Below are 10,960 nucleotides of genomic sequence, written 5' to 3' on the forward strand. Positions count from 1 at the left end.
GCACATTTGGGCAGACTTCATACAAAATAGTCCAGTATTGCAATGCTTCACTGGATCAATCGGAAACTTTGCACACACACTGCTGCCATCTAGCTGCCAAAATCTAAATTGCGCCTAAACTTCAATATTATATTGTGGCCTTCCTCTTGCATTCCAAAGATGATGGAACAAAAACAAAAATATAAAACGTATGCTTTTTTTTTTGTATTATCTTTTACCAGATCTAATGTGTTATATTCTCCTACATTAATTTCACATTTTCACAAACTTCAAACTGGGATGTAGCTCAGTTCATAGAGCATGGCATTTGCAACGCCAGGGTTGTGGGTTCAGTTCCCACGGGGGGCCAGTATAAAAAAATATGTATTCACTAACTGTAAGTCACTCTGGATAAGATCGTCTGCTAAATGACTAAAATGTAAATGTAAATGAATATGCATATCCTTGCTTCAAGTCCGGAGCTACAGGCAGTTAGATTTCGGTATGTCATTTTAGGCAAAAATTTGAAAAAAGGGTCAGATCCTTAAGAGGTTAAAATACACACATTCCCCGAATTTACCTTTATTGTAATACATGATTAATTGTGTTTAGTAAAAAGCACTACAGTGCCTTGCAAAAGTATTCACCCCCCTTAGCTTTTTTCCTATTTTGTTGCATTAAAACCTGTAATTTAAATTGATTTTTATTTGGATTTCATGAAATGGACATACACAAAATTGTCCAAATTGGTGAAGTGAAATGAAAAAAATAACTTATTTCAAAAAAAAATAAAAAATAAATAACGGAAAAGTGGTGCATGCATGTATATTCACCCCCTGTTAGGCCTACTGCTGCTAGGTAGCTCTCTCTCTCTCTGCCCTCTGTCTGTCCTTGATTGCAGGAGTGAAGTCAGGGTTCCAGCTGCAGCTTATTCACCATAATCACCTCAGCCTTTAAGACGCGGTCAAACTTGCCACTCATCGTCAGATCATAGTCAAGACGACCATATTATTGGAACCTGACTCCTGCCTCCGCTTCACTCCTGCCACCACCATCCTGCTTTCCACTACCGGACCTCCCTTTTGGACTCACCACGGACACTAGGACATCACGGTACCACACCTGCTCTGAACCTGGATCTGTTACCCTCCCTGTAAACCTGGACTTGCTCTTCCCCTATTATTGGAAACCTGGACAAATTGAACTTTGTAAATAAACCTGTTAAACCTTCTCTGGCTCGGTGTAGTTGTCTGCATTTGGGTTCAAATCCAGTTAAATTATGACACCCCCTTTGCTATGAAGCCCCTAAATAAGATCTGGTGCAACCAATTACCTTCAGAAGTCACATCATTAGTTGAATAAAGTCCACCTGTGTGCAATCTAAGTGTCACATGATCTGTCACATGATCTCAGTATATATACACCTGTTCTGAAAGGCCCCAGAGTCTGCAACACCCCTAAGCAAGGGGCACCACCAAGCAAGCGGCACCATGAAGACCAAGGAGCTCTCCAAACAGGTCAGGGACAAAGTTGTGGAGAAGTATAGATCAGGGTTGGGTTATAAAAAAATAACAGAAACTTTGAACATTCCACAGAGCACCATTAAATCCATTATAAAAAAAATTGAAAGAACATGGCACCACAACAAACCTGCCAAGAGAGGGCCGCCCACCAAAACTCACGGACCAGGCAAGGAGGGCATAATCAGAGAGGCAACAAAGAGAACAAAGATAACCCTGAAGGAGCTGCAAAGCTCCACAGCGGAGATTGGAGTATCTGTCCATAGGACCACTTTAAGCCGTACACTCCACAGAGCTGGGCTTTACGGAAGAGTGGCCAGAAAAAAGCCATTGCTTAAAGAAAAAAATAAGCGAAAACATTTGGTGTTCGCCAAAAGCATGTGGGAGACTCCCCAAACATATGAAAGAAAGTACTCTGGTCAGATGAGACTAAAATTGAGCTTTTTGGCCATCAAGGAAAACGCTATGTCTGGCGCAAACCCAACACCTCTCATCTGACCAGAGTACCATGAAAAACTGATCAGAACACCATGAAAAACATCCCCACAGCATGATGCTGCCACTACCATGCTTCACTGTGGGGATGTTTTTCATCGACAGGGACTGGGAAACTGGTCAGAATTGAAGGAATGATGGATGGCGCTAAATACAGGGAGATTCTTGAGGGAAACCTGTTTCAGTCTTCCAGAGATTTGAGACTGGGACGGAGGTTCACCTTCCAGCAGGACAATGACCATAAGCATACTGCTAAAGCAACACTCGAGTGGTTTAAGGGGAAACATTTCAATGTCTTGGAATGGCCAAGTCAAAGCCCAGACCTCAATCCAATTGAGAATCTGTGGTATGACTTAAAGACACCAGCGGAACCAACTATTTATTAACCATTTATTAATGTCCATCACGCTGCGTATAGCACAGGGGAGTTCAACTCAGCACAGGAGAGGCAGGCACGAGCTCAATCCGGAGATAGTCGGAAAATACCGAATGCATTGCATTGTGGGAAAAAGGAGCTAGTCGCCATTTTGCTTTAGCGCCGCAAGTTATCAGGGCAGAATGATAACCACGTTCGAATGAATATATTTGAGACATACGAGTGTTTTAACAATTATTTTTTTTTGCAAATATCGCAGGTAGTGAGGTGTAAGAGTGTGTAGGTGGAACGCCGTGCTATTTGTTGGAGTATTTCCGACTGTAGAACTAGCTAACTGGGAACCGTCCGACTTGAGGTGATCATGGGTCGTTCGAGGAGTCGCAGTTCGTCCCGTTCCAAACACTCCAAAAGCAGCAAGCACAGCAAAAAACGGAGCCGGTCGCGTTCGAGGGACAAGGAGAGGGCCAAGAAACGATCCAAGTCCCGTGAAGCGAAGAGAAACCGGCGCAGAGAGTCGCGTTCTCGTTCCCGGTCAGCCACAGCCTCGACCCGTAGGGAAAGGGAGAGAGCCGTCACACCGCCGGAGAGAATTGACATATTCGGCAGGACACTGAGCAAGAGAAGCGCCCTGGACGAAAAACAGAGAAAGGAGGAGGAGGAGAAGAAGGCCGAAATGGAAAGACAGAGAAAGATGTAAGTCGAAACTCAATATTTTTTTGCCATAATGCGAGACGCATTTGCTAGCTAGTTTGCTAATACCAAATGATATTGGTGCTTATATTCTCTGGCTACATGCGTTAGTTAGCTAGAATGCTAACAGACATACACACAGGCATACGCGCTAGCAAGCTAGCTAGCTGCCTACTAACTACGTGTCTTGAGGAGGCCCAAGTCAGCTATACAAGCCTACACCGTTAGACAACCGGCTAACTAGCTAAGTCACTTGGCTGCAATTCATTTATCTCTAGTCTAATGGAATGTATACATTTAAAATCATTTTATTATGCACATGTATAGTTGTACAGTTGTGCGTAGGTGGCAATCTGGTTGGCAATTTGTTTGTCATGCATCACAAATCAACGACCTAGTGTCATGTTTATGGCCTACGGTGGTTTATCTTGCTAGCCTAGTAGCCTAGTTACGTGTCCTCAAAAAGATTGTCAACAACATCCCTCCAAGCTGTGGCTTATGTGAGACATTATGGCCAAATGTAGTCAACGAAATAGACATTCGTGATATAGGTCTTGTCACTGGTAAACTGTTTAAAAGGGAAGGAGGGAATTAAAAACTACATTTAAGTTGCTCACCTGTGAAATAAAAAAAATCAGGTAGCTATGCCCCTCTGGTTCTCAACCACTGAAGTCAATCCACAGGATGTTCATCTGGCCCCTGCCTCTATAATATTTACTTATGGCAGTCAAAATTAGCATTCTGGGCGAATGACTTATAATAAGCAGTAGGATCAACCAGAGGCACAGTTACCTCTGTTTTATCTGCTTCAGAACAACATTCCTTTCTTACTGCATTATCCATGCTCGTTGCACATTGCAAAACCCTGAGGCGTCACAATTTATAGTGCAATTCAAGGGAAGAAAAATGTGCTAGACTTTCCTGCTTCAGCGAGCACCTCGCATAATGCCCGTCCATTATTTGTAGTTAGATGATATTGGTCTGACAGAGAAAGAAAGACATGGGGTAAACTTGTTGTTGTGCACATTTTGGCTAGAGGCTGATGACGCCTGATACCTACAACACGTGAACTACACCTGGTCTGCTGTGTTTACTGCCCAGCCACAGGGCCACTTAACCAGCCACACAATGTCCAATAAAGACACGCACACCAGATAAGGAAGGATCCTGGTTTCCTGGTTATGTGTAACCAAACCAAATGAAATCAGAGAGAAGGACAGTGTTGTGTTTTAAGTCGTGCCTGAAGCAATGTGACAACGACTCCGATAATCACGTCCTGTTGATAGGGCAGCTGAAACACTTTAAAAGTGTTTGAACAGTAAACAGGACGCCTACCTTGTGTTCGTGTGCGCGACCTGACTCCCCCCCGGCATGCAGTTAGGACTGACCCACACCTACATTTACCCCCCAGTTCTCTGCTGATCTGGACAAGCTCACTTCCAACCACCAAAGGGGGGTCATGTCATGTCACATCAGGACCACCTCATCTCCTGTTGTCCAGTGCCCCTGTCGTCTGTAGTCAATGGGGCAAATCTGTTTCCCCACACACGTTGCATGTTTAGTACATATGTCATAATGCCATGTGCTGCAATTCCCCAAATCACTGAAACACATTTTTTAACATAAAAGTAGCTTTATAACCCTGATAAACAAACAAATGCACAATTCCCAGAGTTTGGAGATAGGAACACAAGCATTTTGCTACACCCGCAATAACATTTGCTAAATATGTGTATGTGACCAATTAAAATTTGATTTGTTCCTGTAGCAATGTCTGACCTTTTTAAGTTACATTGATTCAACCTTACCTGAATATGCATTGATCGTATCATGTCACTTGTGCTACCATGTCAGCAACCCTCCCCTCTTTCTCTCGCCACCCCTGCCGTGCAGCCGTCAGGTGGAGATAGAGGAGAAGCTGATCGAGGAGGAGACGGCGCGTCGCGTGGAGGAGCTGGTGGCCAAGCGGGTGGAGGAGGAGCTGGAGAAGCGCAGGGACGAGATAGAGAGGGAGGTTCTGCGGCGCGTGGAGGAGGCCAAGCGCATCATGGAACGTCAGCTGTTGGAGGAACTGGAGAGACAGAGGCAGACAGAGCTGCAGGCCCAGAAGGCCAGAGAGGTAACGCTCGGTCGTTGGGAATGCAGGCACCCCCCATCTCCTCTAACCATTCCCACTACTGCCCCCCCCCCCCCCCCCGAACTGGCCATGGCACAAGTTTCTCTGCTCTGGGGAGGGTGAGAGGGTAGGACAGGGCAGCTGAGGCTCAGGATAGGTGGGAAGGGTTAGAGCGCTGTGCTTTAGGGGTGGTAGACTGAGTGTTTCTAAGTGGGGAAGTTAAATGGCCGATATTTGGCAGTGGACAGTCAAAAGGAAGACACGCAGGATTCAGTTGAGACTTTTGCCATGGCCGAGTTATGACAATTTACTGACTTCATCCCGTCATTCTCCCCATTCATACATTCCTATTCAGAATTATTCATAACTTCTACTTTCATTATTGTAAATATCTCCTTTTTTAAAATCTGTAATAAAGAGCTCTTTTCAAATTGACATTTCATTATCAGTAACTGTCTCTGTTTGTGTCCAACATTCAGTGAACATTTTTATTGCCCCAGGCATGCAGCGAACACCGGTTTGCCCGTCCCACGACCCACCGAGAAACACATAGGGATGGAGAAGCTTTGGCTTTATTAGTTACAAATCAGTCCCTTTTAGCCCAATAGCTTATTTTAGGGGTGTAACGGTACATGTATTTGTACTGAACCTTTGACAACGTGGGTCTCATTATGCCTGGCGAAAACCAAACACTTCATTCCACAGTAAGAACCTCATACCAACGGTCAAGCATGGTGGTGGTAGTGTGATGGTCTGGGGACTTTTCTGCCTCAGGACCTGGACGACTTGACTTAATAGAAGGAATCATGAATTCCGCTCTGTATCAGATAATTATACAGGAGAATGCCGGGACATCCGTCTGTAAGCTGAAGCGCAGCTGGGTCATGCAGCAAGACAATGATCCAAAACACACAATCAAGTCTACATGAAAATGGTTAAAAAGCAACAAATTTGATGTTTTGGAATGGCCTAGTCAAGGTCTAGACCTAATCCCAATTGAGATGTTGTGGCAGGACTTGAAACAAGCAGTTCATGCTTGAAAACCCACAAATGTCGCTGAGTTAAAGCAGTTCTGCATGCAAGAGTGGGCCAAAATTCCTCCACAGCGATGTGAGAGACTGATCGACAACTACAGAAAGCATTTGGGTGCAGTCATTGCAGATAAAGGTGGCACAACCAGTTATGGAGTGCCTGGGGGCAATTACTTTTTCACACGGGCATTGGGTGTTTTATAACTTTGTTAATGAAATAAGTATGTAATTGTTATTTGTTAACTCAGGTTCCCTTTATCTAATATTAGGTTTCGGTTGAAGATCTGATAACATTCAGTATCAAAAATCAGAAAGGGGGCAAATACTTTTTCATTGCACTGTATATGGCATCAGAAATACCAGCACTATTTTCTTAAATACAAATCACCACTAACTCTTGGCATTTCATTTTCCCACTGTACCGAAACGAACCGTGACCCCAAAACGACAATACGTACCGAACCGTGACCCCAAAACGACAATACGTACCGAACCGTGACCCCCAAAACGACAATACGTACCAAACCGTGACCCAAAAACGACAATACGTACCAAACCGTGACCCAAAAACGACAATACGTACCAAACCGTGACCCCCAAAACGACAATACGTACCAAACCGTGACCCCCAAAACGACAATACGTACCAAACCGTGACCCCCAAAACGACAATACGTACCAAACCGTGACCCCCAAAACGACAATACGTACCGAACAGTGACCCCCAAAACGACAATACGTACCGAACAGTGACCCCCAAAATGACAATACGTACCGAACCGTGTGTTTTGGTGAACCGTTACACCCCCTAGTTTATTTCATAGTAGTTCTAGCGACTAATTTGGTTTATTGTCCTCTCAGTAGACAGAGGCTGGGCATAGACAATATGTTGGTGAAGCTAGCAACCCCCCCCCCCCCAGGCTTCATTAATGAGGGCCAGGTTTGTGTATAGTACAGTAATAATGCTTTGTGAATGAGCGGCGCAGCCAATGCCCAGCGACCCTGACTCGCACAGGGATCGGCCAGTGGCTCAGTACTAATCGGATGAGAAATGTGTCCCCAACAACCCCCCCAGGAGACCTGCCACTCCACTCCTTTCCCCTAGGAGTTAATAAGACACCACTTTCTGTTTTTGAATACATTTAGTTTTATTAGGCTATGATTACATACACAATTTTGTTTAGTGTGTCCAATAAAGTTGACCTTATCATCCTCCCCTCCTAACCCATGTTTTGAATAGCTCCCATTTAGAAGGCATCTGCTCTGGGATACATCATGTAACAAATGAAGGACCTCGTTTCCTGTTTGCAAGGTCAACAATCTCTGCTCTAATTCTGTCTGTTAATGATACTTTTTATTTAATCATTTTTTAAAAATGTTTTTAAAGAAAACAAACAACCACAGCAAATGTTCTCTTTATTTGACGTCCCCATGACTTGCTTCTCTTTAGGGGTGTTTTTTGTTTTATTTTTGTTCATTTATTTCATTTGGATTTTGGACCCAACTTGTGTTAACACCACCTGTCTTTAACACCATTTGACCTGAACTGGCCTGCAGAAAGCTCCAAGCTCATGTGCTGTGTTCAGCCCTCCTCCACACTGTGCTGTATTCTACTGCTGCGGTATGTTGTCTCCATGTGAACTGAGCCAGAGAGAGAGTGGCTTTAAAGAGTGCTGCAGGCTAGCGGTACAACAGATCAGATTTAAAGAGGAAGGCCACAGGCGGGCCGCCCTCTCCCCCCTTCCCAGGAGCGTTTCTGTCTCTGCAGGGGACACAGTCTGGACGAGACAGTACATATTCAACCGTTTTAATGCCGAATGCTTTCACCAGTTGTGTAGGTACACAGGCAAGGAAAATGCGTAGGTATACGTGCATTGGTGAGGCAAAACTATTCACTCCTTTTTTTTTTGTATCCTTCTTCTCTTGCTTGATAAGAAAGCAAAGTTTGTTTTGTCTTTTTATCTGTTTTGATATCTACTACATAAGTGTGATGAGTGGGTTTCCCCTTTTTATATTCTATTTTTTAATGTCTTTAATAATCCAGTGAAGGCTATAAGTGTTAAGTGGTTCCTATATGGGCGGGTTTTGTCACGAATAGCGGGAGAGGGGGGGGAAAAAGGGGCTTCTTTTTCCCTTTGATATATTTAGTGCTTCTGTGTTCTAAAAGCATTCTGCTTGACAGAGAGAACTTATGGGATAGTGTGGTTGTGATGGGAGAGGCTGAGCGCACTCCTTTGTGTTAGGATGAAGACGAGTGACTGTGCCAACGTGTGTGTGTTAAGAGAGGCCAATCATGTGTACGTGGGTGTGTGTTTGGGAGTGTGGGTATATGTGTGTGTGTGTGTGTGTGTGTTTGGGATGTCGTGCGGCCGTAGCCTGTGCTAATATGGCATTGTGTCTTTAGGAGGAAGAAAGATCCAAACGGGACGAGCTGGAGAAAATCCTGGAGGAGAATAACCGCAAGATCGCTGACGCTCAGGCCAAGCTGGTACACCACCTCCTCTGTTTTCCTCCTCTGTTCTGTTCAAAGAGAAAAATACACATTTGGCTACTTTCCCAAACCCCTAAATGCAAACAGGGCTATTCTATGATGAAATATGGTCGTCTTGATATTGAAATACGTGGTCACCGTAGCTTTAATGCATTTTTTGTTATGACATTGAGGGTGTTAACGTAGATTCCCAGGGCTTCTGTGAGAAACGCTACTCTAGTACAGAACGGTAATGCATGCTGGCACAGGCTTTGTATTGATGGTTATCAGGAGCCATTAACAATAAGTGTTTTTCCTTCGCCTGTTTATTTTCTGTTTCTGAAACTTGACTCATTTGTAAGATGGATTTATTTAATTTGGATGTGACATGGACAAGCCAAGATTGTAGTAAACAAGGTTAAAAGTAACAACAACAAAAAAACGAACAGATTCTAGTAATAATCTTGGCAGGGCTCAGAAAACATGAACAGTTTTGTGGGCATTTTGGCACTGCAGGATCTCTATCCTGAACTGACCCTGTTGTGTGTGTGTGTGTGTGTCACCAGGCTGAGGAGCAGTTGCGTATCGTAGAGGAGCAGAGAAAGATTCACGAGGAGAGGATGAAGCTGGACCAGGATCGCCAGCGGCAACAGAAGGAGGAACAGAAAATGATCCTGGGCAAGGGAAAGTCCCGGCCCAAGCTCTCCTTCTCCCTCAAGGCCACCGAATGAATCTCTCCTCTCCTCCTCCTCCTCTCTGGAACGCTATCTGTGTGTTAGTGTGGAAGGCTGAAGGAAGGGTAGCCCACACCAGCGCTGTCCTGTCCTGTCTTAACACACACCGCCCTGCTCTACAGATCTTTCCCAACCAAGCCAAACACCCGTCTAGTCGCTTGACCGCTCCACCCCCCACCCAATGACTATTGTTTGCTTTTTTTTTTTGTGGTTTTATTTGAATTTTTAAGGGTTTGATCTGTCATGTACAAAGCTGTCACTACTTGGTCCTCCTCTTTCTTTGGTCCACGAGCGGTTGAATGCCCTCTGTTTCTTTTTTTTCTTTTTTTACAGTAAGCAAACTAGGATAAAAACTCATAACATTGATAAGTGTGTCCAGTTGAAGCTTATTAAAACAGTGTGTGGTTTAGGAATTGGCCTAGGTTTTCCTGTGCCGTGGGTCTAATGTAGAAAGCTGATGCTGCAGCCAGGGCTAACCTAAACTCAGTAAAGCACGATCACCTCTGCTCTAGCTGACAGGTTAGTCTTCAACCTCCTTACACCTCACATCCGCTCAGATTTTATTTTGCCTCACGTTTCTCCTCGGTAGAGTAGCGGCAAATAGAAAAACCAAACGTCAACGAAGACCCACTGCTGCACAGGGGAACCCAGGCCAATTCCCAATCTGCCCATAGAGCGGGTCTGGGTGGCGTTGCAGGGTTGGAACAGGATACGAGTCTCATCCGTGGTCAGGACAGGGGAGTGGGGGGGCAGGAGACGAGAGACATTTCCTGTATGATGTAATATTAAGAGTCTCCGTCATGTGGTGTCATACTCCTGTGCGATAATATGTGAAATGAATCCAAACAGCAAGGGATTTATAATCTTGCATCATTTACTGAACTCTTACTGTGCAATCTGAGTGAATTATGCTCCGAAGTAGACAGTCCCAGACCTCTGTTCCTTTAGTTTTGGTGTAGTGTATTAACCTCCCCCTGTTAGGGTCCCCTTCAACTCACTATTGGTTCCTAAAGGATGTCCAAGTCCAGGTAAGATTGACTAGCTACATGTTTAGGTCTGGCCAGGATAGCGTGTGTGTGTGTGCGTGCGTGTGTGTGTGTGTGTGCGTGTGTGAGAGAGAGAGACTGACTAACAGTAGGTCTGACTGGCTGACCTCTGGTAGGGGTAAGGGACTTCTTGAGTAAGTGAAATTTGTCTTGTGGTAATTTCCCCGACTTGTTAATGGGGACTGAACAGTTTACCAATAAATCCATTGAATGCATACAACTGTCTCGGATTGTGTCTTCCAGTCAATAGTTATTTTTCAGTTGCCCAATTGTTGCCAAAAGATCTGATCTGAATGGTCAAAATACCAATTATGGGCAGAATATCAGAATTGGGCTGCATGTGTAAACAGCCAATAACCACATTTCCATCCATATTAAAGTCCATATTAAAAAAGTCCATATTTAAAAAATAATCGTACTGCTGTGATGGAAATAGGACGTCCATATTAAAAAAATATTGGTACTGCTGTGATGGAAATAGGACGTTTCGGTACAATTTTATA

General features: G+C 44.3%; 1 protein-coding gene across 2 annotated transcripts; it reads left to right on the plus strand.

Annotated features, from left to right (window-relative positions):
* Positions 1-2,509: 2,509 nt before the first annotated feature.
* On the plus strand, positions 2,510-10,675 carry LOC311144158 (arginine and glutamate-rich protein 1-B-like). Of its 2 annotated transcripts, none has more exons than XM_084180152.1 (4): positions 2,510-3,063; positions 4,954-5,179; positions 8,612-8,695; positions 9,244-10,675. In XM_084180152.1, exons 1-4 carry the CDS (start codon positions 2,732-2,734, stop codon positions 9,406-9,408), a joined length of 807 nt encoding a protein of 268 aa, XP_084036278.1. In that variant the 5' UTR covers positions 2,510-2,731; the 3' UTR covers positions 9,409-10,675. The 2 variants fall into 2 exon arrangements, with proteins under 2 accessions (XP_084036278.1, XP_084036277.1); XM_084180151.1 differs by having other exon boundaries at positions 2,512-3,063; positions 4,915-5,179.
* The last annotated feature ends 285 nt before the right edge of the window (positions 10,676-10,960 follow it).

This window comes from Coregonus lavaretus (genome assembly GCF_964263955.1).
Source record: "Coregonus lavaretus genome assembly, chromosome: 16".
Classification (NCBI taxonomy): Eukaryota; Metazoa; Chordata; class Actinopteri; order Salmoniformes; family Salmonidae; genus Coregonus; species Coregonus lavaretus.

Excerpts from the sequence above, each read along its gene's own strand:
- LOC311144158 (XM_084180151.1), top strand. The coding sequence starts at position 2,732 with ATGGGTCGTTCGAGGAGTCGCAGTTCGTCCCGTTCCAAACACTCCAAA. Across the intron at positions 3,064-4,914 it reads ATGGAAAGACAGAGAAAGAT|CAACCCTCCCCTCTTTCTCT; the intron begins GTAAGTCGAAAC and ends CTACCATGTCAG. Across the intron at positions 8,696-9,243 it reads CTGACGCTCAGGCCAAGCTG|GCTGAGGAGCAGTTGCGTAT; the intron begins GTACACCACCTC and ends GTGTGTCACCAG.